The sequence below is a fragment of the Nomascus leucogenys genome, chromosome 24, assembly GCF_006542625.1.
Source record: "Nomascus leucogenys isolate Asia chromosome 24, Asia_NLE_v1, whole genome shotgun sequence".
In the NCBI taxonomy this organism is placed as follows: domain Eukaryota; kingdom Metazoa; phylum Chordata; class Mammalia; order Primates; family Hylobatidae; genus Nomascus; species Nomascus leucogenys.
Genome location: NC_044404.1, coordinates 26,423,463 through 26,449,213, shown reverse-complemented (window position 1 = coordinate 26,449,213; position 25,751 = coordinate 26,423,463). Strand labels below are relative to the sequence as shown.

Below are 25,751 nucleotides of genomic sequence, written 5' to 3'. Positions count from 1 at the left end.
TATATATATATGAGAAGGGCAGGGAGGATGGAGAGGAGGGGATGGATCCTCCAAATATTTAGGAAACAGAATTGATGGTGCCAGGATGCAGAAGTGAGGGGAAGGAGGCAGGGTGGTGCTCAGGATTCCAGCTGGGTGATGGGGTCCAGGGGAGACAACCCTGGGTGATGGGTGGGACAGGAAATGTTGGTTCCAAGACGGGGAAACCAAGTCTCCAAGAAGTGAAACACACAGGACATGGATTGGGGCTAAGTACCACGTAAGTGTCACTGGTTGCACAGGAGGGCTTCTGAGCCCATGGGGCCCAAACAGCACCCTCCTTGCTCCTGTGGGGAGGCTGCCGGGCTTAGAATCTGTACACTTAGGCCAGCCCCGAAACTTAGCTGCTGTTTTCAGAATCTCCTTCCATCATAACAGGACTTATTCTCCTGTAAGGCCCTGGCTTTCTAAAACCTGTAAAGTGAGGAGGCTGAGAAGTAATGGAGACCAAGGCCTGGTTCATAAGGCTTGGAATCTTGCCAGACTGGGGGTGGGGGGGTCCTCTGGCTGTCATCCCTGAGTGTCCCTTGCTGGTGCTCCAGGGCTCAGCACAGGCATCCCCCCACCCCCTCGTCTTTGTTCAGTCCCTAGAACAGCACTTCTCAAACTTTAATATGCACAGAAATCACATGTAGACCTTGTTATAAGATAGATTCCTATTAACCAGGTCTGGGGACAGGCCTGAGATTCAGCACTTCTACCCAGCTCCCAGATGATGCCGATGCTACTGGTACGTGCACCACACTCTCAGAAGCCCCGTCTCTTGGCTTTGCAAACTTTCTCCAAGCTGATGACTTCCAAATTTATCTTTACAGTCCAGATCTCTCCCTAGAACTTCAACGTCTAATTACAACTCTTATTTGACATCTCCATTTGGATATTTATATTTTTATTTTTATTTATTTACTTATTTTTTGAGATGGAGTCTCGCTCTGTCGCCCAGGCTGGAGTGCGGTGGTGCGATCTCGGCTCACTGCAAGCTCCACCTCCTGGGTTCATGCTATTCTCCTTCCTCAGCCTCCTGAGTAGCTGGGATTACAGGTGCCCACCACTAGGCCCGGCTAATTTTTTTTTTTTTTTTTTTTTTTGAGACGGAGTCTCGCTCTGTCGCCCAGGCTGGAGTGCAGTGGCGCAATCTCGGCTCACTGCAAGCTCCACCTCCTGGGTTCACGCCATTCTCCTGCCTCAGCCTCTCCGAGTAGCTGGGACTACAGGCGCCCACCACCACGCCCAGCTAATTTTTTGTATTTTTAGTAGAGACGGGGTTTCACCGTGGTCTCGATCTCCTGACCTCGTGATCTGCCCGCCTCGGCCTCCCAAAGTGCTGGGATTACAAGCGTGAGCCACCGCGCCCGGCCCGGCCCGGCTAATTTTTTGTATTTTTGGTAGAGATGGGGTTTCACCATGTTAGCCAGGATTGTCTCGATCTCCGGACCTCCTGATCCACCCGCCTCGGCCTCCCAAAGTGCTGGGATTACAGGCGTGAGCCACCGCGCCCGGTCTAATTTTGTATTTCTTTTAGTAGAGACGGGGTTTCTCCATGTTGGTCAAGCTGGTCTTGAACTCTCAACTTCAGGTGATCCACCTGCCTTGGCCTCCCAAAGTGCTGGGATTACAGGTGTGAGCCACCATGCCTGGCCATTTGGATATTTAAAAGTTACCTCCCACAGAGCTCTAAAAATTTTTCTCAAACCTGTTTCTCTCCAATGCTTCCCCTAAAACTCTTTCCCCCCAAATCTAGAAGATATCCTTGAATCTCCTGTTTCCCTTATCCTCTGCATGCAAACTGCCAGCAAGTGCTGTCTACTTTACCTCCAAAGCATATCCTGACCCCATCCACTCCATCCCAATCTCCACTCCACCACCCTAGTCCAAGCCACCTCATCTCTTGCCGGGGATACTGCAGTAGCCACCGACCTGGTCACCCTGCTTCCCTGCTGCCTCCCCACCTCACTGCCCAAATTCTCTACAGAGCAGTCGGAGTGACCTTTTATTTTTTTGAGACAGTCTCGCTCTGTCGCCTGGCTGGAGTGCAGTGGTGCGATCGCAGCTCACTGCAACCTCTGCCTCCCAGGTTCAAGCAATTCTCATGCCGCAGCCTTGCGAGCTGATGGGACTACAGGCACGCGCCACCGCACCCAGCTAATTTTCGTATTTTTAGTAGAGAGAGTTTCGCCATGTTGGCCAGGCTGGTCTTGAACTCCTGACCTCAAGTGATCTGCCTGCCTCGGCCTCCCAAAGTGGTGGGATAACAGGTGTGAACCACTGCATCTGGCCCAGAGTGATCTTTTAAAAATGTGAATCAAATCATGATCAAATCGTGTCACTTTCCCGCTCAAATTATTTTAGGAGCTTGCACCTCACTCAGAATTAAACGCACGCCTAATCCTGGCCTACAGTGCCTAGCACGACTGGCCTCTGCCTCCTTTCCAGCCTCATCTTGGGCAAACGCCTGGCTCTGGGGTCACAGCTACATCAGCCTCCTCTCATCCCTGAGCACACTGAGCCTGTTTCCCCCTCATGGCCTTTGTCCTGACTGCCCTCTGCCTGCCAGTCTTGGCTGACCCCTTTTCACCATTCAGATCTCAGCTCCTGGGTTACCTCCCCAGAATGGCCTTCCCTGATCACCCAATTTCTCACCCCAGTTTAATTCTGCATGTGTCTTATCAGTAGCTGACCATGGCTTGTTAAGTGTCCATTTCCCCTACTGGGAGGTAAGACCCCTGGACAGAATGACCTTGTTCTTTACCTGGTTCATCAGCATCCAGAACAGGGCCAGAATGAGTGCTCAGAAAATACTGCATGAGAAAATGTCATTCCCCAACTTGAGCCTGTTTCCCCATCTATAAAACAGGGATAATATAGAGCATCTACCTCACAGGGTTAAGATTAAATGAGATATTCATGTGAGGCCCAGGCATAGTGCCTGGCACTTGGTCACCAGTGGCTAATAATACTGTTATCAATACCATAATGGAATCCCCTGGCAGGAACGCGTGGGCCAGGCCAGCGGGATTCCCACACACTCCCCAGATGACCTGGTTCCAAGCAGCTGGGCTAACTGGCCCTGGCCCATTTTCTGTCACTGCCAATGTCTTCAACATCCGATAGCACAGAGAGGGTAAATTCAGGGATGAAGAGTGGAGGAGAGCATGCTTCAACTCAACAGTTTATTAGAAAGGCCATGGACAGACGAACCCTGAGTAACCAGCTGAAGAAGAAATGAAAAAAGCCCCTGTCCCTCATGGCCCGGCCACTGACCTCCTGTGAACTCTGTCCTGTTGCCAACCCCAAATGAAGTCAGCCAAAAAGTGCTTTCCACATCCGCTCTCTGGGGCTGCCCAGCCTGACCGCAGGGGATCCACTGGCAGAGCCGAGGTGGATGCTGGTGCCTGAAGCTGGAAGCCAGCAGGGCATGAGTCCCCTCCTGTAGCAGGAAGTGGTTCTAGAACTCCCAGCAGAACAGAACGGAAAAGGAGCTGATTGGGGATAAAATGAGTTCTGCTAAACAGCCAGAGGCTCTGAGAGAGGTGACACTGGACTGTCTTGGAGGTGTGTGCAGATGGCTACAGATGGCCAATCGTGGGGGTCCCCAGGGTGGGATCCCAAAGCTGCTCTAAAGAGTCTCAGAGAGCCCCAACGTGACTCAGTTCCCCTCCTGGGGCTGCAATGGCTGTTTCTGCTCCCAGAAAGGCAAATGGATCTTGTAAAAATCCATGGTGGTCGATGCCATTTTTTCCATAAAAAAGAGTTTATACAGTGAATCGCTTTCCACCAGCAGAGCCTGAGCTGAGAAGAGTCCATCCTGGGGAAGGAGAAGGCACTTCTCACACCCTCACTAGGGGTGTTCTGGGCTGGCGGCTTCCCCGGCCCCCCGGGTTCCAGCTCCCTCTGGCCCTGTGGCTCCGGCCTGCCCCCTCTGGGAAGCATGCTGCCTCCGTCAAGCTAGCACCGCCCTGTGGCCTGAATGTCCTGGTGCCTCACAGGGTGGTGGATGGCAACTTTCTCACTCGCCGCTGGGCCAGGATGGATGACTCAATGGGCTTCAGCTGGGGGGTGGGCTTGGAGCTGTTGAGTGCGGAGTACGTGGCAGCCATGGCTCCCTGAAAGAGAACGGGGGAGGTCAGGTCACAATGGTGGGAGATGTAGCAGGGAGGGGATGCATGCCCCAAGGGTAGGCCAGCCCCTCTCAGTGTTCCACAGCCCACTGATTTTTGTTTTGTTTTTGTTTTTGTTTTTTTTTGAGATAGAGTCTCACTCTGTCACCCAGGCTGGAGTGCAGTGGCACAATCTTGGCTCACTGCAACCTCCGCCCCCAGGGTTCAAGTGATTCTCCTGTCTCAGCCTCCCAAATGGCTGGGATTACAGGCACCTGCTACCATGCCTGGCTAATTTTTGTATTTTTAGTAGAGATGGAGTTTCACCATCTTGGTCAGGCTGGTCTTGAACTCCTGACCTTGTGATCCACCCACCTCGGCCTCCCAAAATGCTGGGATTACAGGTGTGAGCCACCGCGCCCAGCCTAGCCCACTGTTCATCCAGCCTCAGTGGTCCTTTATGGTCATGGGTCCTGCCTCCCCCATCAGACTGGAGGATTCAGAGGTCAGCAGCTGTGTCTTCCAGAGGACTGGGGGCTTTGAGTGCACCGTGACACTGTAGCGTGTTAGGCTCCCTGACGGCAGGGCTGTGTCTTCTCCTATGTTCCACCTCATGGTGCTTGGTACAGACATGGCATTGCCTGGCTCTTTCACAAGTCCCTGACCATGCCACCTTGGGCTGACCCCCCAGATGCCCAGCGGCCCAAGGGTGGCCATACCTTCACAAGCTGTAGGTCCTGGTGGGACAGCTGGCTTTGGGGAAGCTTGTCTTTCTGGGTGACCCATGGATGCTGCAGAACCTGCTTAGCTGTGAGGCGCTGGTGGGGATCCACGTGTAGCATCTTGGACACCAGGTCCTGGGGACACAGTGGGCAAGGGGGTGGTGGGAGGGCTGCAGGGGAGCAGGCCCCTGATGGGGCACAGGAGGGCAACCATCTCCTGCTAGCTCCCGCCTGAACCCTTGCAGCAGCCCCTGGGATCCGTTCTCCACTCTGCTCCAGGGCTCCCTGCACACAGCCAAGGTTCCTGTCGCTGGGCCTTCGCTGCTCTAGGCCCTTCGTCCTGGAACACCCTTCCATTTCTCCTTTGCCTTCAAAAAGCCATGTGGGAAGGTGGGAAAAGCCTCAGGTTTGGGGTCAGATTCAGGTTCAAAACCCGCCTTTTGCACTCATCAAGTGAGTGCCCTGGGCAAGTTCCTTCAACTCTCTGAGCCTCAGTTTCCCTGCTGAGAAATAGGAATAACCACTCCCTGCCTCACAGGTTGATGTGAGGTGGCCGTACATAGAGGGTTCAACTCTGTCTGGCATACGGGTTCCCAGTAACCAAAAACTGTTGCTAATACTGAAAGCTCACGTGCTACTTCCTCCGAGGAGGCTCTGTTTGGCATGGCCAGTTGCTCTGTGCTGTGTCTCCACGGTCCACACCCCTGGCCAAGAGCGTCCACCTATCTGTGCCTCCAGGCATGTCTGCCGCTTGTGTGCAAACCTGTATCCCTCACTACACTAGGTTTCCACAAGGCCGGGACTGTGATGATGCAGCCCTCGGTGCCCCCACAGGGTCCAGAATGAGGAGCGCCAATGAATGATCACCAGGTTACCCCAACAAGGTGCGGAGGTGGCGGTGGTCTGCCTGGGAATCTTCCACTTGGACAAATACAGCAACAGGGGTTTGTGGAACATCCACTTGGAGAAATGAGGCTGTTCATGAACTGCTGAAAAGCCCTGGGATGGGACCCTGCCTCCCTCCTCCAAATAAGCCCACGCAGGCTGTACAGACTCACCTTGGCTGTCTCTGAAACTGTGTTCCAATTTCCCCCACTGAGGGTAAACTTCCCACTGCCAATCCGGGTTAGGATTTCCTCTGGTGTGTCACTGGGACCGTTGGCAAATGGAGTGTATCTGCAGAAAAGCCCGTACGGTCTAGGTGCAGACTCTGGCCTCCATACCGGGGCTGGGGCTGCGGTGGGAGGCTCTGTCTCCCCCTCAGATGGGGTACTCCCAAGGTAGAGCTCCTGGAGGCAGGAGCATGTCTCTATTTCCAGACCATTCTGGGGCAGGGCTGGCTGAGCCATTCCTATCAGACAAGCACCACTCAGCCCAAATGCTAGGGCTGCAGGAGTGGGGAAGCATCCAGGCCAGGGCACTCACCCTGCCAGCATGGTGTAGAGCAGAATGCCCAGGCTCCAGATGTCGCAGCCTTCATCGTAGCCCTGGCGCTTCAGCACCTGGCAACAGGGCAGGGGAGGTGGTCAGTCTGGGGGGGGCGGTAGAAAATCGCCACAGATGTTTCCTGTTACTCCCCTCAAGGGCAGGACAAGGGTCCCAGGCACCTGCTAGATCTTCCTTTGCCAGCTGGGCCAAGGTCACAGAGACTGGAGTCCTGGCTAATGTGAGGCCTCTGGGAGGGGGCACAAGGCCTCCAATTCCCCCTCACTCTTACAGCTGAGGAGGCTGGGCCACTCACCTCGGGCGCCACGAAGTTGGCCGTGTAGCAAGGTGTCATGAGGAGCCCATTCTCAGCCCGCAGCTGTTTGGCAAAACCAAAGTCACAGATGCGCAGGCACTCGGGATTCCCGGATTCGTCCACATACAGGATGTTGCTGGGCTTCAGGTCCCTGTGCACAACCTAGGGGCAGGGGGCTGGGTCAGTTCTCAGTGTGGGGAGGCGGCTAGTGGCCCAGGTCAGCTGCCAGGGATTAGGAAGTTACACAGACAGGGTGCAGAGGGGCGGGTGCATGGACCTGGCATCCGAGAGAAGGGGAAGGGGCTGAAATGAGGGTCTTACTGCTGCTGCTACTGACTCCGTGTAGGTGTCTACAGGTAGCCCTAAGTTAACCTGTCCAAAACTGAACTCTCAATTCTCCCCTAAAACCTACTCATCACATAATCTTACCTTGTGGCAACTCCATCCTTCCTGTTACTTAGGTCAAAATCTTAAAAGTCATTTCTTTTTTTTTTTTGAGATGGAGTCTCCCTCTGTCGCCCAGGCCAGAGTGCAGTGGCACGATCTCAGCTCACTGCAGCCTCTGCCTCCCGGGTTCAAGCATTTCTCCTGCCTCAGCCTCCCAAGTAGCTGGGATTACAGGCACCCGCCGCCATGCCTGGCTGATTTTTATATTTTTAGTAGAGATGGGGTTTCACCATGTTGGTCAGGCTGGTCTCAAACTCCTGACCTCAAGTGATCTGCCCGCCTCGGCCTCCCAAAGTGCTGGGATTACAGGCGTGAGCCACCACGCCCAGCCCTATTTTCCTTACCTTTAAAATCAAAGAATACACTGCTTTACTTTTATCTGTAGCATTTCCCACTACTTAACATAAAATTTAATTTGTTTTCTGAGTCTGCCCATTGGAATGTAAGCTCTCTGAGTGTTTTGCTCACTGCTGTATCCCAGCACTTAAACTAGCTCCTAGTACATGGCAGGTATTCAATAAATATCTGTTGAATGAATGGATGAATGACACTGCTGAGGCCATAAGCAAACGGCTTTCCTCTGGGCCCTGTTTGCTCATCTGTAAATTGAGGGGGCTGAACCACCCCACATTTCTTCTCCTCCCCACACTCTGTAAGGCTTTTTTGTTTTGTTTCGTTTTGAGACAGGGTCTGTGTTGCCCAGGCTGGAGTACAGCAGCATGATTCATGGCTCACTGCAGCCTCAATCTCTGAGCTCGAGTGATCCTCCCACCTCAACCTCGCAAGTAGCTGGGACTAGAGGCATGTGCCACCACACCCAGCTAGTTTTTAAAACATTTTTTGCAGAGACAGGGTCTCGCTATGTTGCCCAGGCTGCTCTTAAATCCCTGGACTCACGTGATCCTCCTGCCTGGGCCTCTCAAAGTGCTGGGATCAAAGGTGTGAGTAACAGTTCCATTCATAGTCAATCCTCTAACTATCAATTACCAATACCTCTCAGATCTCTAACCCTAGTCCAGAACTTTCCTGAGTCTTGGCTCATAAATCCAACTGCCTACCACACGGCAACCACTGGATGTTCCACAGAGCCTCAAACTCAACACATCCCACACTAAACTCCTCATGTTCTCATCTTCCTGCTCCTCCTCCCCTAAGCTAATGGAACCTCCCTGGGCGTTGTCAAAAAACCTTCAAAGGCTCCCTACCTGCAAGATAAAGCCCAAAGTCCCTACCCTAACATGAGAGGCACAGCCATCATTTGTTCCAGCCTCACTGTCCATTGCATCCCTCAGGTGCCCTGAGCTCAGGCCACCAGGGGCTCCTTCGGTAACGATCATAACCCTATGTCTGTGGAATGCCCGTTTACCTTCAGCAACCAGTGCAGGGCCTAGCACAGAGCAAATGCTAAGTGAACTTTGTGCAATGAATGAACAAATCACACCTCTGAAACCCAGAGACAGACACCTTGCAGTTTAGATTAGCAGAGTTTTGAAGGTTAGTTGGTTTTATTCAGATAGTCTTTTCATAGTCTCAGTTGATCTCCAAGCCCTCCAGCAATGCCCGTGGAGCCTGTGGAGAAGGTAGACATGGCCCAGCACAGTCCACCTCCATAGGGAGAAAAGTGCCAGGTAGATGAGGGGGAAAGGGCCACACTGTTAGGGTGGCCCCAGCAATGCACTGTATCCAAGCCTCAGAGAAAGTCCCGTGGGCTCTCTCCTTCAAACAAATTGTATGCCCACAGCACAAGGCCAGGCCCCCAGGAATGTGGACTCTTCCTAGAGGTCAGGGATGCTCAGCTTGGTTGAGGACACCAACTACCCTGCACAAGTGAACTCCCAGTTTACAAAGAACGTTACCAGTCATGATCTCACTGGAGCCACCTACTGCACTTCGGTGGGTGGACAGGAATTATTAGCTCCATTTTACAGAGGAGAAAACCAAGGCTCTGAGAGGACAATTTTCTGCTTTTTTTTTGAGATGGAGTCTCGCCAGCGGCACAATCTTGGCTCACTGCAACCTCCGTCTCCTAGGTTCAAGCAATTCTCATGTCTCAGCTTCCTGGGTAGCTGGAATTACAGGTGTGCACCACCATGCCCGGCTAATTTTTTTTTTTTTTTTTTTTTTTTTTTTGCTTTCACCCTACAGGCCCCCCCCCCCCCCCCCCCCCCCCCCCCCGCCCCCCCCCCCCGGCTAATTTTTGTATTATAGAGACAGGGTTTCACCCTGTTGGCTAGGCTGGTTTTAAACTCTGGCCTCAAGTGATCTTCCCACCTTGGCCTCCCAAAGTGCTGGGATTACAGGTGTGAGCCACTACGCCTGGCCTGAGAGGACAATTGACTTGCATGTAGGTTAGAGGCAGAGGCAAGACCAGAACCCAGTTCTAACCTTAATTCCATAGTCTTTCCAGTTTAGTATGGCACACATGACACTACTGGGACACAGGGATATGGAAGTTGACCTTTTTTTTTTTAATTTATTTTTTTGAGACGGAGTTTCGCTTTTGTTGCCCAGGCTGGAGTGCAATGGTGCGATCTCGGCTCAGTGCAACCTCTGCCTCCCAGGCTCAAGCAATTCTCCTGCCTCAGCCTCCTGAGGAGCTGGGATTACAGGTGTCTGCTACCACGCCCAGCTAATTCTTTGTATTTTTAGTAGAGATGGGGTTTCATCATGTTGGCCAGGCTGGTCTCCAACTCCTGACCTCAGGCAATCCACCTGCCTCAGCCTCCCACAGTGCTGGGATTACAGGCGTGAGCCACCACGCCCGGCTCAAGTTGTTGATCTTTTTTCCTACACTAATACAACATAGAGAAACTACAAATTCCTATAGGAAACTCTCACCACTGCCAGTGGCAGAATAGTAGGGATGGTGAGTCGGGAAAGGGAAGTACAGCTTTAAAAAGCCCCACAGGTGATTCTGATACCTGACCCTCAGGAGTGTACGTGGGGGGAGGAAAAGTATAGTCTCACATCTCACTGTATGGAAAATCACAACGGGCTGGGCAAGTAATGAGTGAAGCCAGGCAGAGTGGGAACCTCCAAGCAGTCCACAGAGGACAGTGGCTACCTGGCTCCAGCTGACAGCTGCTACGTAGCAACTCGGCCCCAGTGGTTTTAAAAGCAGCCAAATTACCAAACCTTACTAAACCATACCTCAAATCAAAAAACACCCCTTATATCTTGCAGGCCAAACAAAATATAGGTGTAGGCCAAAATGCAGGCACTGGAGCAATAGGCTATGACCTCCAGGAGAGTTGGGATTCCAGTCACAGGAAGGAGTCGGGCAGGCCAGGGTGTGAATCCTGGCTTTACCATCCACTCATAGCTGTGTGGTTTTGGGCATGACATTTAACATCTCTAGCCCGCAGTTTCCTCACTTGTAAAATGCGGCTGATAATAGTATTCAACCCCAGGCTCATAGAGAAGGATGGGAATTTTTAGCAAAGGGCTTGGGAAATGACGGACATCACAGTAACCCCAGAACTGCCTTGGACTGAACTCCTCTATCATGCTAGATGTTAAGACACAGTGACGGCTTGGGAAGAAGCACTAGTGACCAGGCCGGGCATGGTGGCTCATGCCTGTAATCCCAGCACTTTGGGAGGCCGAGGAGGGCAGATCACAAGGTTGGGAGTTTGAGACCAGCCTGACCAACATGGAGAAACCCCGTCTCTACTAAAAATACAAAAGTTAGCCGGGCGTGGTGGCATGCACCTGTAGTCCCAGCTACTCGAGAGGTTGAGGCAGGAGAATCGCCTAAACCTGGGAGGCGGAGGTTGCAGTGAGCCGAGACCGCGCCATTGCACTCCAGCCTGGGCGACAGAGCTAGACTCTGCCTCAAAAACAAACAAACAAACAACAACGAAAAAAAACCTAGAGACCAGATGCCGTTCAAAGCAGCACAGGCTCTGGGCTGGGTGCAGTGGCTCACACCCGTAAATCTCAGCAGTTTGGGAGGCTGAGGTGGGAGAATTGCTTGAGCCCAGGAGTTTGAGGCCAGCCTGGGCAACATGGTAAGACCCTGTCTCTACAAAAAAAAATTTAAAAATTAGCCAGGTGTGGTGGCACGCTTGTAGTCCTAGCTATGCGGGGTGCAGGTTGCCGAGGAGGGAGGATCACTTGAGCCTGGGAGGTCAAGGCTGCAGTGAGCCATGATCATGCCACTGTACTCCAGCTGGGGTGACAGAGTGAGACCCTGTCTCAAAAAAAAAAAAAAAGAAGAGTTAATATGTAAAGTGCAGAGAACCCCGCCTGGCCTGTGGAAAGTGGCACGTGGCGTTAGCTGCCATTAGCAGCAGTGGCAGCGGCATCTTCAGGAGCAGCATGAGGACGTGCATTTAGGCACCTGTGACCAGCCAAAAAAGAGGCGAAGTTGTTCTAAGTGACTCATGTGGTTAAAGGGAGAAGCCCTCTCTATTGTAGTGTCCACAGCCTTATAGAAATAACGTAGAGGGGGCCTGGCGACTTAAGAAGACTCCATATATTAAATAATGAACTCCTGCCACGTAAGATGCAAAGGAAAGACAACCAATTTTTAAAAATGGACAAAAGACTTGAAGAGGCATTTCATAAAAGAGGCTGTCCAAATGGCAATAAACATATAAAGAGGTCCTCAACTTCATTAAACATCAGAAAAATGCAAATTAAAACTACAATGAGCCGGGCGCAGTGGTTCACGCCCATAATCCCAGCACTTTGGAAGGATGAGGTGGGCGGATCACCTGGGGTCAGGAGTTCGGGAACAGCTTGGCCAACATGGTGAAACCTTGTCTCTACTAAAAATACAAAAAAATTAGTTGGGTGTGGTGGGTGCACGCCTGTAATCCCAGCTCCTCAGGAGGCTGAGGTAGGAGAATCACTTGAACCCAGGAGGTAGAGGAGGTTGCAGTGAGCCGAGATCGCACCACTGCACTCCAGCCTGGGCGACAGAGTGAGACTCTGTCTCAAAAAAAAAAAGCTACAGTGAGATACCACTCCACACCCACCAGAATGGCAATGATTGAAGACATTAAAAATACCAACTGTTGGCAAGAACCAGAACTCTCACATACTTCTGTTGGGAGTGTAAATTAGCAAAAGCACTCTGGAAAACTGTTTGGCAATATCTGCTAAAGACGAACACGCAAACACTCTGACTCAGCAATTCCACTGCTAGGTGTACAATCAACAGATAGAACGTCACAACAGAATTATTTGTAATAGTCACAAATCTAGTAACTATCTGGTGTCTATTAACAGGAGAATGGACAATTATACATACCGTAGAGTTGTACACAGCAATAAAATGAATGAACAGCAGCCACAAAACAATGTGGATGGATCTCAAAAGACAACACTGAATGGCAGAAGCCAGATACAAAAGAGAAAGTTTGTATGAAATTCAAAAACGGGGCTGCGCCTGTAATCCCAGCACTTTGGGAGGCCGAGACCGGTGGATCGCTTGAGGTCAGGAGTTCGAGACCAGTCTGGCCAACATGGTGAAATCCTGCCTCTACTAAAAACACAAAAATTAGCTGGATGTGGTGGCGGGTGCCTGTAATCCCAGCTACTTGGGAGGCTGAGACAGGAGAATTGCTTGAACCTGGGAGGCAGAGGTTGCAGTGAGCCAAGATCATGCCATTGCACTCCAGCCTGGGCAAGAAGAGCAAAACCCCGTCTTAAAAAAAAAAAAAAAAAAAAGAAAAAAATAAACTCAAAAATGGGCAAAATGAACCTACTAGAATTTAGCTTAGGATGGTTATCCTCAGGTGGGGGGGCTCCAGGGGAAATGGAAATGCTTTGTTTATTGAGCTGGTACTGGTTACACAGGTGTATTCACTTTTTGAAAATTGATTGACTTGTCCGTTATGATTTGTGCACTCCTCGGTGTTCATGCAATGCTTCAAGACAAAGATAATATTCAAACAAACAGGGGTCCCAGTGGACCCTGCTCCCTGCTCATCCCCTTCCCATCCCTCAGCTCCTGTGAGACTCCCAGCTTACAGACCACAGCTACTGCTAACGACAAACCAACCCAAGGTATCCCCTCCAAATATCTCAACAAGAAGAGCTTCCCATTCCTCATCATCTGCCCCGGTATTAGCAAAGAGCCAGAAACTTTGGAGACACATACACTCCTAGCTTCAGGAAGGGGACGACTTCCTCCAACAACATCCTCACCAAGTGGTTATCTATACTTGGAGCTTTGCACATCCCTAGTGGAAGGGGCTCACTGCCTCTGGAGGCAGCTCCCCTCTTCAGAAAGTTCCTCCTTACTTTGAGCTTCAGGTGACCCATGGGTACACTGGCTTGCCTGTCTTCTAAACCTTTTTAAGTTTAACAAGTACTCACTTAAGAACAAAACAGAAAAAAGGAAACACATTTACTCTCTGACCTGTTTAAATATTAGTCTATTGCACTGGCATTTCAAAAACCAAAGCCACTTCAAACATGACAATTAAAAGCACAGCGGGTAACCAAATTGGAGCTTTGGTTAAGAGGTAAAGTTCTTTTTTATGGAATTTCCCTTAAAAAATTAGACATAATCAGGCATCGCCACTTTCACAACCCTAATGAAATACTCGACTCATGCAAGATTCTGAAAGGATGAAACCATCAGATGAGGATCTTTACAATAAGGAGATCGGACAGTTACCACCTGCTATGGTTAAAGGTGGGCAGCGTGGCCGGGCGCAGTGGCTCATGCCTGTAATCCTAGCTCTTTGGGAGGCCGAGGTGGACAGATCACAAGGTCAGGAGATCGAAACCATCCTGGCTAACACGGTGAAACCCCGTCTCTACTAAAAATACAAAAAATTAGCTGGGTGTGGCGGCGTGCACCTGTAGTCCCAGCTACTCGGGAGGCTGAGGCAGGAGAATGGCGTGAACCCGGGAGGTGGAGCTTGCAGTGAGCTGAGATCGTGCCACTGTACTCCAGCCTGGGCGACAGAGCGAGACTCCGTCTCAAAAATAAATAAATAAAAAATAAAAATAAAAAAAGGTGGGCAGCATGACACTGTGCACTCGTGGATGTGATGCACTGTGAAGTGTACCTCCATAGATTGGATGACCTTGGCCTTCTTTTTTTTTATTTCTATTTTTTATTTGAGACAGGGTTTTGCTCTGTCATCCAGACTGGAGTGCAGTGGTGTGATTTCAGCTCACTGCAACCTCTGCCTCCCAGGTTCAAGTGATTCTCATTCCTCAGCCACCAGAGTAGCTGGGATTACAGGCATGGGCCACCATGCCTGGCTAATTTTTGTATTTTTGGTAGAGATGGGGTTTCACCATGTTGGCCAAGCTGGTCTTGAACTCCTGGCCTCAAGTGATCTGCCCACCTTGGCTTCCCAAAGTGCTGGGATTACAGGCATGAGCCACCATGCTCGGCCCAACCTTAGCCATCTGAACTTCATTTCCATCCCCCGCAAAAAGCTGAAGCTAATAATGATGTTAGAGCAACTTGAGGTTTACAGGAAATATAGACAATGGAGAAATAACGTAAATGATCCAGGAGGCAGCCGACAGACAAATTCAGAATGTGAGACATTCCACAGAACGCATATACAATATGTCGGTGGCATAAAAAAGGGAGGTCTAATTGTGGAGGCGACATGGGTGTACACATTTAACAAAATTCATCAAAATGTACCCTTGAAATCTACTGTATGCAAATTTTCCTCCAGTTTTTTAAAAAAAGAAAAGAGGCTAGGTAAGGTGGCTTAGGCCTGTAATCCCAGCACTTTGGGAGGCCGAGGTGGGCAAATCACTTGAGCTCAGGAGTTCAAGACCAGCCTGGGCAACAAGACAAAACCCCATCTCTACAAAAAATACAAAATTAGCCAGGTGTGGTGGTGTGTGCCTGTGGTCCCCGCTATTTGGGAAGCTGAACTGGGAAGATCACTTGAGCCCAAGGAGGTCAAGGCTGCAGTGAACTGCGATTGTGTCACTGCATTCCAGCCTGGGCAACAGAGTGAGACCCTGTCTCAAAAAAAAAGGGGAGAGATTTACCAACTGAATGAAATGTGTGGAACTTACAGGTATTCTAATTTCAATAAACCAGTCAAAAACGACATTTTTGAAAGGACAATAGGAGGCCGGGTGTGGTGGCTCACACCTGTAATCCCAGCACTTTGGGAGGCCGAGGTGGGCGGATCACCTGGGGTCAGGAGTTTGAAAGACCAGCCTGGCCAACATGGTGAAACCCCGTCCCTACTAAAAATACAAAAAAATCAGCCAGGCGTGGTGACAGGTGCCTCTAATCCCAGCTACTCGGGAGGCTGAGGCAGGAGAGTCACTCGAACCCGGGAGGCAGAGGTTGCAGTGAGCCGAGATTATGCCACTGCACTCCAGCCTGGGCAACAAGAGCAAGACTCCATCTCCAAAAAAAAAAAGGACAATAGGGGAAATGTGTCTATGGACTGGGTACTATGTGAAAACAAGTTAACAACCTCATACACCAAGAGCTGGCAAGACCTGGACTCAGCCAGCTGGATTCATAGCCTGCATTCTTAACCCCCATGTTGTCTGATCAGATGCACCCTAAAACATTATCTCATGCAGACAGAAGCTAATGCTACTGTTCTGGGCTTTATTCCACTGTAATCAACTTTCCTGCCTCACCGTCATCCAGTGCTTCCCTGCCTTGTGCAGTAATAAAGGCTAAACTCTGCCATTTGCACCTACACCTCTTCTGCAGTCCCTGGGACGTTTCCAGCAGAATTCCCTCCTGCATCCATTTCCTCTCCCTTAGCAACTGAACCCACAGTCAAATTCACCTCTCTGAAGCCTTGCAGCTCCCCCCACGGTGACCCTGCCGCTTCCTAACTCAAAAGCCACTCCCCACCTACATTCTTCAGTCTGAAATTCTTCCATTCTTCCCTGGCTATGTGATATTGAGCAAATGAACTTTCATCTCTGAGCTCCGGTCTTCTTACCTGTGAAGTGGGGCCAGTAACAGCATCTATCTCAGAGTTGTTGTAAAAATCAATTGAGATAACGTAAGGAAACTTTATCTTATTTATGTATTTATTTATTAGATAGAGTTTCGCTCTGTTGCCCAGGCTGCAGTGCAATGGCGTGATCTTGGCTCATTGCAACCTCCACCTCCCGGGTTCAAGCCATTCTCCTGCCTCAGCCTCCCAAGTAGCTGAGATTACAGGTGCCTGCCACCACACCCGGCTAATTTTTTTGTATTTTAGTAGAGACGGGGTTTCACCATGTTGGCCAGGCTGGTGTCAAACTCCTGACCTCAAGTGATCCACCCGCCTTGGCCTCCCAAGTTGCTGGGATTACAGGCGTGAGCCACCATGCCTGGCCTGGAAACTTCATCTTATGCTAAACCTTATCATGGTGCCTGGCACACAGTAGATACTGAATAACTTTCCATACCTTCCCTTTCACAATTGGCCACCTCTCCCTCCCTCCTTTGCACGCACCCACCCACCCAGCCCTAGTGTCCCCTCAGTGTGGCTAGCTGGAGGCCGCATTCCTGGGTCAGCACGTGGTTCATGTTCTCTGCTGATGATATGACCCTTGGCATCCCCCTACTGCCTCCCCGAATCCAGACTCACCCCCTGTGAGTGCAGATACTCCACAGTTTTGCCGATGGTGTGCAGGACAAAGCTGGCCTCCCGCTCTGAGAAGAACTTCTGCCGCAGGATCTTGTCCAGCAGCTCCCCACCCCGCATCAGCTCTGTCACCAGGTACACGTGTTTGCCATCATCATACACCTGCCGAAGACCTCACCATCAGGCTCTTCTCCCCAGTGTCAGGCCTGGGCCCCCTGGTCAGCAGCGCCCCAGAGCAGGGAAGAATGACATGAGCCTTAGGCAGGTGTTCTGCTTGCTCTTCAGTGGCCCTGCCCTCCCCAAAAGGAGGATGCTGACACTGGTCCCCTGATATGCAAGAAGGTCCTCAAAATGTCTGGGTCTGAAGGAGGGGCCCTTGGGGTATGGGCAGACTGAAGGGACCAAGGGACCTCCTTCCCCTCCACATGACCACTGGAAAGAGGACGAGAAGTCAGAGGAATGGCAACCCTGAGACAAATCCTAAGAGTCGAGTTCCTAGTCCCCACCCCAGTCTTAAGGACCCCCACTCACATCTTTCAGAGTGATGATGTTGGGGTGCTGGCCGTACCGCAGAAGAATCTCAATCTCTTCTGAAGGATCCCGCTTGCTCTTATCAATGACCTGAAGAAAGGGGGTGCATGTGGCAGTGTCAGGGTGACAGGGTCCAGGGTCCTTCCCGGCCACGGAGCAGGCCAGGAGGTCTCGGCCACACACCTTTCATACATCTGCAGAGCTCAGGCACCATCCCTCCCCACCAGACGGGGACCTGCCCCCAGCCCGGCAGCCTTGGCCGAGATGTGGTCAGGAGGCCCACCTTGACAGCATACTCCATGTTGGTGGCCTTGTGGACACAGCGCTTGCACTCAGAGTAGGAGCCCACACCAATCGTCTCCTTTACCACGTAGCCGTCGCTAAAAACCAGGTTCTTCCCATGGAGTTGCTGTAGGAGACCAAAATTGTGGCTGATCCCTGGCTCCAGAGTGCTAGGGGTCATCCCCCAGCACCCAAGGTCTTGGCTCAGTAGAGACAGCACCAGGGAAGGGCCAGGAGACTTGGGGTAGGGTGTTGACCATGTGACCGCAGTTGACAGCCTGCCCCTCTCTGGGCCTCAGTTTTCTACTCTATATAATGGGCATACTCGCTGGCTCCCAGCCTGCCTGGACTGCAGCCTGTGGTCAGAGGGCAGTGTAGGGAGTGGGCAACAGGGTCACACACACATGGAGAGGACTTTAGTTCTGAAAAGCCTGGGCAGGCCTGGGAGGGACGCAGGAGCCCTGAGCTGAGTTCCAGCTGTGCCACTAAGTATGGCTTTGAGTGACCAGCCTCCCTTTCGGGGGTGTCACAGCTCAACTCATGGGGTGTCTCAAGGTTCTGGGACATTAGCCATAGCAATGCTGAATGGTGCTTAGTGTGTGCTGTGTGCCAGGCACTATTCTAAGCACTTTCATCAGGTGACTGCACGCCCCATGGCCAGCTGGCTTGCGCGTGCGGTCTTTGCATCCAGTCGGATTTAATATTTGTCCTGGATTAAGATGTCCCAGTTTGGAAAATAAATTACATAGTCACCTTAACTTTATTTTTTATTTATTTTTTGAGACAGAGTCTTGCGCTGTTGCCCAGGCTGGAGTGCAATGAGCTCCACAGTCTACATTTGCCTCAACCTGAACTCAGGAGTAGAAACAAAGAACAAGTGAAAGAACAAGTCCTTCGCTACCTTGCCAGAGCATGACGTCACTCGCACACGCCTGGTGGTGCGTTCTCAGCTCACTGCAACCTCTGCCTCCCAAGTAGCTGGGACTATAGGCACACGCCAACACGCCCAGCTGAGTTTTGTATTTTTAGAGACGGGGTTTCGCCATGTTGGCCAGATGGGTCTGTTTAAATTCCTGGCCTCACGCAATCCACCCTCCTTGGCCTCCCAAAGTGCTGGGATTACAGGCATGAGCCACCGTGCCCAGCCCACATTAACTTTATACATCTTAACTCTAATAATCCTCATAACAGCTCTGTGGAGGAAGCTTCTATCATTTCCCCCATTTACAGATGAGGAAACTGAGGCACGAGGAAGGGAGTATCTCATCCAAAGTCCATTATCTGGTCGGGTGCTCATGTCTGTAATCTCAGCACTTTGGGAGGCTAAGATGGGCGGATCATTTGAGGTCAGGAGTTTGACATCAGCCTCGCCAACAGAGTAAAACCCCGTCTCTACTAAAAATACAAAAATAATAATAATAATAATAATTAGCTGGGTGTGGTGGTGTACATCTGTAGTCCCAGCTATTCGGGAGACTGAGGCAGGAGAATTGTTTGAACCTGGGAGGTGGAGGCTGTAGTGAGCTGAGATTGCGCCACTGCACTCCAGCCTGGGCAACAGAGCAAGACTACGTCTCAAAAACAAACAAACAAAAAAACCCCAAAGTCCATTATCTTGTGAATCTGGAACCCACGCAATGAGCTCCACAGTCTACATTCTTGCCTCTCAACCTGAAACTTTCAGGAGGTAGTAGAAGCGTACAAATGGGGAACAAGTGTGAAGAGATACAAGTCCTTCGCTACCCTTATGCCAGAGACATGACAGTCACTCGGCACCACCGCCCTGGGCACCTCCTGACATGTACCCAGACCCCGGCTCTGTGCTGGGAAATGGATACCCATATCATCATCAAATTATCAGGGCCACTGTGTGAGGTGGGCCTTACTGTTCCTGTTTTATGTTGGAGGCCCTACGGGTCCCACAGTGGCATGAGGGTATGAATCTGGTTCTGTCCAACTCAGAGCCTGTGTACTCAGCCATTCTTTAGAAAAGGATAATGGAGCAGCAGCCCCCTGCCCCCCTCACCTGTACCACTGAGTGCAGGGGTGCCTGCGGGGCACGAGGCTTGCCGTCGTCCTCCATCAGGCCGGTGGCCACGAAGCTGAAGCCCCGGAACAGCTGATGGGCCCCAGCGCTAGGGGGGATGCCTGGGGAATCTGTACGGATGGGAGGGGAATGTGAGGGTACCTGAGGAGGTCCCCTCGACCCTGAGGCAGCCCAGCAAAGGGGGAGCACAGGGCCTCCAGACCTGCCTCAGGGACTGGCCATGGCGGGAGCCTGCAGAGGGCCTGTCCATCACAGGCCTTAGCCCAACTGCATATGTGTTTAGACCAGTCCAGTCCTGTTGGACTCTCACATCCACCTCCATCCCAAGCCGAAACAGTTCATCCCTTCCTGGATGCTTCCTCCCCAGCTTCCCCGTCTTACGTCAGCCCCTTCAGGTCCATCTCTGCACAGCAGCCAGAGGGAAGATCCCAACCACAAATCTGCCACCCCGCCCACACCTTTCAAAGGTTCCCCTCTGCCTTCAGGAGTAAGCCCGGCTCCTGAGTCTGGCAATTGAGGGCCTTGTGATCCTCGCCTCCTCTCTCTCCACACCACAGCTGAGCCACGTTGGACTTCTCAGATCCTTAAAGGGGTCTCTGAGCCCTTGCACACACTGTTCCCTTTAACTAGATAATCCACTCCTTGCCTATCCTTCAAGACTCAGCTCACACGCTCCCTCCTCTGAGAAGCCTTGCCTGATGCTGCTCCTCCGGCCCCTGACTCCTACGAAGCTACACTTGTCACGCTGCCCAGTGGACTGCTTGGAGAAGTGCTGTCTCTGTCATCAGAGGTGTGCAAGTGCAGTGAGAAAAGCACCCCCTCATGGATCACCTGAGGTCAGGAGTTTGAGACCAGCCTGGCCAACATGGTGAAACCCCGTCTCTACTAAAAATACAAAAATCAGCCAGGTGTGCTGGCACATGCCTGTAATCCCAGCTACTCGGGAGGCTGAGGCAGGAGAATCTCTTGAACCCAGGAGGTGGAGGTTGCAGTAAGCTGAGATCACGCCATTGCACTCCAGCCTGGGCAACAGAGCGAGACTCCATCTTGAAAAGAGGAGAGAGGGGAGGGGAGGGGAGGAGAGGGAAGGGGAGGGGAGGAGAGGGGAGGGGAGGGGAGGAGAGGGAGGGGAGGGGAGGGGAAGGGAGGGGAGGAGAGGAGAGAAGAAAAGCACCCCCTCTCCTAAAACATGCCCTTATAGGAGGCTTCCCAGAACATTCCACCCCACACCCACTGTCAATATCTGGCCAAAAAGTTAGGATTCACCAGGTTCCTTCCCAGAAGCTCCCTCACTGGCTTCTTGCAGCAACCCCAGGGAATGAGTGGGTTTGTGGCTGTGCCCTTGTTCCAGATAAGTACACGGAGGCCCGGCAGTCAGGGCAGCCAAAGCTGATTCCCATGCCTGTCCCTGACCTATGGGCACTGTCACCTCTGCTCAGCCAGCACACAGTGTGGCTGGGTCAGATTCTTTCTCCCTGACGTGATGGTAAGCCTGATGTGTTTGGTCTTCCCAGTGGGCTGGAAGGTGCCCCAGGCAGGGGTCCTGGCTTTTCTACTGTGGCCTTCACCACCCACACATCCCCACTCCCACTCTCTCACCAGACACAAAGAGACCCACAGAGCCCCAGAGTGAGAGAGTCGGGCGGAGTGAGACAGGGACAAAGTCAGAGTCCCACGGAGCCAGAAACTCGCCCGCCTGCCCACCCACACACCTCGGCCTGCCAGTGTCCCTGACTATCTCTGCCCCCCAAGCTGCCACCGACTGCCGGCTTCCCTCCTGTACCAGCCCAAGACAGACAAAACAGATAAGGGACGCACCCTTGGGTGTACGGGACGTGAACTCAGTGTCAAAGTAGAAGGTGTCATCAGGCTGAGCCACTGCTGGCTTGAAGGGTGGCTTGATCTCCCGACGGTATAGCTTCTGCACAGTGGGGTGGGCAATCTGGTCACCACAGCATCCTCAACAGCCCACCAGGAGCCCCATGCAGGAGGAGGTGCTGGCCTTGGAACATAGGCCATGTTGCCCAGCAGACAAGAGCATAACTGCTTGCCCTCAGGAGGCCAGCCCTTGTCTTCAAGGGCAGGCTGTGACCCTCTGCTCCTGCGTCTGGGGCGCTCGCTGACAGAGGCTCCCCTCCCACCACCCTTCCTGTGGCCAAGATGGCTGGAGCCCTGGCCAGAGCCCTGGTGTGGGCGGACACACTCACATTCCAGTCAATGGTGGAGTAGAAGACATGCCGCTTGATTTCCTCTGCCCCATCAGGGCCGGAGCCTGAAAGAGCCCAAATGAAGGGTCTGTCCCTGGCTGGCACAAGTCCCAGATATTACCCTGCCCACCGAGCAGCCTCACAGGGCTCTGGGACCAGCTGCTGGAGCAGAGGGGAAAATGGGCTCACTCTGCCTCCCAGCCATCACCCTAAGGCCTGTCACCTACTCAGCATTTTCCACTTTCTGGAGCTTCTGATGAAGAAGTTCCAATGTACTAGTGGGAGGTGGAAGGCTCAGAGACTTCAGGCAACTTCTCCAAGGCCACACAGTCAGAACAGAAGCTGAGATTGTTCTGAGACCTACAGAGAGCCCCACCTCATTCCAAGGCAAGCCTCGTCTCTGTTCCTCTTATCCCATTGACCTTTTCAACCATAGGACAGGCTGTCACTCCATTCGACCCCAGGGGCCTTGACTGGACCTTACACAGCTGGTCATGGACCAGATGAACCCAGGAGCCAGGGAAGCCAGCACACACTGGACACCTACTACATGCTGGCATGTTCACGCAACCTCATTTCATCAACAGAGCCCTGAAGCAAGCTTGGGATCATCATCTCCCACTGAGACGAGGAAGCTGGGGTGCAGAGAGGTGAAGTTACCTGCCCGGGGTCACTTAGTTCATAAGTGGCCTCATTCGTTTAACAAATATTTATAGAGGGACTGTTTCGTGCCAGGCAGTGGGGACCTGACACAGAGCCGGGATTGGGACCTGTGCCTTCTGACTCCTGAGCTCATGCTATTTCTCTTGTGCCAGCAGCCTTGGCGGAGAAGCTGTGTGGGGGCCTCTGTCCTTGTCCCCAGAGGGAGTAGGGATGACTCAGTTCCTGCCTTCCCCCTACACACAGGTCAACTCCCCCCTCCACAACAGCACACATGGAGCCAGAAGGCAGGGTGGCCCGCGGCATTGTCTGCCCACACAAAGGACAACAGCCCCTTTCAGCCCAGATGTGGCCCTGTGGCCTAGGCTGCAGCTGTACCCGGCTCCCCATCGCCACATCCCCTCCCCTGAGCTGGGGCTGCTTACCGAGCCGGTTGGCAGGATTCCGCTTGAACAGGGCCCGCAAGAGGCTCTGGGCTTCAGTGCTCAGAAACTGGGGCATGCCTAGCTTCGCCCTGAAACAGCCCCCGGGACTCATCAAGGCTGAGCCCCGCCCCAGAGGCCCCATCTCCCCCGGCCCCCGTCCAGATCTAGTTCTCAGCTCAGTCTAGACCAGCCATCCACTAATTCACTTCCCAAAGGCTTCAGGGATCCCACCCACAGGCCCCCATGGATGAAAGAGGGGCTCTGGAAGGTCTAATGTTTAACCCAGAAGAGAGTCTCATTAGAGAGGGAATCTGAGGCAGGGACAGGGTAATAATATTCTGACCCCCAAACTGGGGCTGGGGCTTGGAGGAGTCCATTGTTATCAGGGCAGGGCTGGGGCTTACTTCAGAATCAGTGTCATGGTCTCCTTCCGGTCCTTCCCCTGGAAGGGCAGGGAGCCCGTCAGCATCTCAAACTGCAGAGGACAAGGGTCTATTCAGGCTCTGATCCCTGTCTCCCACACACCTCCCGCCTCCTCCCAGTCAGGCCCCTCTGCCCCAGTCCCAGGATTCTTGCTGATACATCCAAGTCTGCCTGGAGCAAGAATTATGTCCGTCCCTCTTGCCTCTGCCAACCAGACCACCAGGAGCGGCAGTGGGGGCGCGAGGCTGGGGAGAAGGCCAGCACTGGGTTAGGCGAGTCCCAGGTGGGGTCAAGCCTGGGATCCTTCCAAGGAAGAAAACTGCAGGTGCGTATAGGGTGAGGCCAGCTTGGCTGTGAGAGGAGACGGGGAGAGCCCTATAGATGATGAACCCCCTCACTGTACAGATGGGGAGACTGAGGCCAGAGGCTTGGGCTGGATCCTTTACCCCTATCTGGGCACTCACCATCAACACCCCATAGGACCACCAATCCGCACTGTGGGAGTGGCCCTGGCGGTTGACAACCTCGGGGGCCATGTACTCCACTGTCCCGCAGAAAGAGTAGGCCTTCTTCTCATGGTCAATGGCCTCCTTGCTCAGGCCAAAGTCTACAGCAGGGAGGGCAGGAGGACACACCTCAGGACCCCTGCCTTCCTTGCTGCCACCCTTTGCACACCCAACCCCTGTGCCCAGAGGCCAGAAGGCATCACCCCCATGACACTCAGGAGGAAGCTAAGGCCCAGAGAGGTCAGGTGACTTGCCCAACATTACACAATGAGGGGCTGGGATTCCAACTGAGGGTGTTCCAAGTCTGAGGCCTGAGTTTTTGACCACTTCCAAGTAACTGGCACAGCTTCTCGAGAAGAATGGGCCCCCAGCACTCAGCCGAGACCTATCATGACCTTGTCCTGCCCTCCCCTGGGGCCCGAGGGGGCAGGCGCCCTCCACTCACCAGTGAGTTTGATGTGGCCCTCCTCATCCAGAAGGATGCTGTAATACAGGAATGGGGGTCAGGGCCCCTCAGCTGTGGCCATGTGGGCGGTGGTGTCACCACAGGGCTGTGGGAGTTGGGCTCAGCCCAGAGGAGGTACTCCACCCAATTCTCTCTGATGACTGGGCGGGTGTTGCAGGGTGGTGGCAGTGCCACGCAGGGGTGTTGCCTATCTTTTTTGCTAATCCTTGAAGCAACTGCGTGAGGCAGGTACTATTAGGGCCCCATTTTGCTAATGGGAAAACTAAGGCTCAGGGCAGTTAAGTAGCTCTACAGTCATTGAGCTAGTAGGTCTAGCTAGTAGGCGGAGACAGGATTTGAATACAGGGCTGCCTAACACTAAAGCCAGATCTTATTCCAACTCACCACCTGCGCCTGGCTCCTTAGTTATCATTTGAGGGTAGTTAGATATTAGGGAAAATTCTATAGGGCTATATCAAGGAAAGACCTCTAAAGGTAGCATCTCAAATGTCACACTAGATTAGCAAAAAAAGATGGGCAACATCACCTGCATGGAAGGTACCTGGCCCTTGGTAATGGTAGCATTAGTGACTGGGCAGCTGGCACTACCACCCATCCCACTCACCCATTCCTCAGGTTGCCCAAGAGAGGGGGACGTTCCTGGAAAAAGCCATGCCCACCCACCTCAGGACCGCCCTGTCCTAGAAGAGGCCTCCCCTGGGGAGGCTGGGGTGGGGTTGGAGGCTTCACTCACTTCTCAGGCTTGAGATCTCTGTAAATGATACCCAGGCTGTGCAAGTGATCCAGGCCCAGAGCCAGCTCGGCCAGATAAAACTTCACATCCTCCTCCGTGAACATCACCTGCAAAAGACAGGAGGGGCCTTCAGCAGGGACCTCCTCTTCCTTAAGAGCTGGGGCACTGGGCGGTCAGCAGCTTCCTGGTCCTGAAGGGCCACCCTGGGAGGACCCTTGGAAACCCCAGGCCGTATAGCCTTCTCGTCATACAAAGGATTTGAAGTATGAAATGACTAATACGCAAGCCACTCATTGTGGCATCGTTCAGAAACAGAAGGGGATGGAAACAGGCCTAGGGTCCAAGAGTAGAAGGCTGGAATCAGCTGTCTCCCCTGCATGATGGAGTGCTTTGCAGCCATGAACTAGAACAAGGAGTTTCTCCATGTTCTGATACGGAGTGAGCTCCAAGATACACTATCTTGAAAAAAGCAAGGTACAGAACAGTGTATACAGAATAGAACTTTTTACATAAGGAAGTGGGGGTAGGAGTGAACATATATCAGATTTGTTTGCAAAAGAAACATGGGAAAGTTAAACAAGAAACCAATAAAAATGTTTACCTATGGGTGGGGATAGAGGGGGCTGGGGTGGGAGGAAGACTTCTTCATGAATATTTTTCTTTTGAATCATGTAAATGTATTACCTATTCAAACATTAAAATCACAATTTAAGCCGGGCATGGTGGCTCACACCTATAATCCCAGCCAGCACTTTGGGAGGCTGAGGCAGGTGGATCACCCGAGGTCAGGAGTTCAAGACCAGCCTGGCCAACATGGAGAAACCCTGTCTCTACTAAAAATACAAAAATTAAGCAGGCGTGGTGGCGTGCACCTGTCATCCCA

The 25,751-nt window shown here is 52.4% G+C and overlaps 1 protein-coding gene across 6 annotated transcripts in view; it reads right to left on the bottom strand.

Annotated features, from left to right (window-relative positions):
• Positions 1 to 3,192: 3,192 nt before the first annotated feature.
• RPS6KA1 (ribosomal protein S6 kinase A1) overlaps positions 3,193 to 25,751 on the bottom strand; it is a 45,716-nt gene continuing 23,157 nt past the window's right edge. For 5 of the 6 annotated variants that reach the window (XM_030805387.1, XM_030805388.1, XM_012498549.2 and 2 more), the window contains 16 exons: positions 24,869 to 24,975; positions 24,115 to 24,152; positions 23,628 to 23,770; positions 23,145 to 23,215; positions 22,741 to 22,829; positions 21,656 to 21,720; positions 21,267 to 21,369; positions 19,428 to 19,558; positions 17,403 to 17,528; positions 17,120 to 17,209; positions 16,592 to 16,750; positions 6,600 to 6,761; positions 6,284 to 6,360; positions 5,917 to 6,034; positions 4,856 to 4,993; positions 3,193 to 4,142 (listed from right to left, as the gene is read on the bottom strand). In XM_030805387.1, the coding sequence (XP_030661247.1) occupies positions 4,020 to 4,142; positions 4,856 to 4,993; positions 5,917 to 6,034; positions 6,284 to 6,360; positions 6,600 to 6,761; positions 16,592 to 16,750; positions 17,120 to 17,209; positions 17,403 to 17,528; positions 19,428 to 19,558; positions 21,267 to 21,369; positions 21,656 to 21,720; positions 22,741 to 22,829; positions 23,145 to 23,215; positions 23,628 to 23,770; positions 24,115 to 24,152; positions 24,869 to 24,975 (1,740 nt within the window). In that variant the 3' untranslated portion in view covers positions 3,193 to 4,019. The remainder of the gene's footprint in view (positions 4,143 to 4,855; positions 4,994 to 5,916; positions 6,035 to 6,283; positions 6,361 to 6,599; positions 6,762 to 16,591; positions 16,751 to 17,119; positions 17,210 to 17,402; positions 17,529 to 19,427; positions 19,559 to 21,266; positions 21,370 to 21,655; positions 21,721 to 22,740; positions 22,830 to 23,144; positions 23,216 to 23,627; positions 23,771 to 24,114; positions 24,153 to 24,868; positions 24,976 to 25,751) is intronic. The other variant, XM_030805389.1, reaches the window with a different exon arrangement.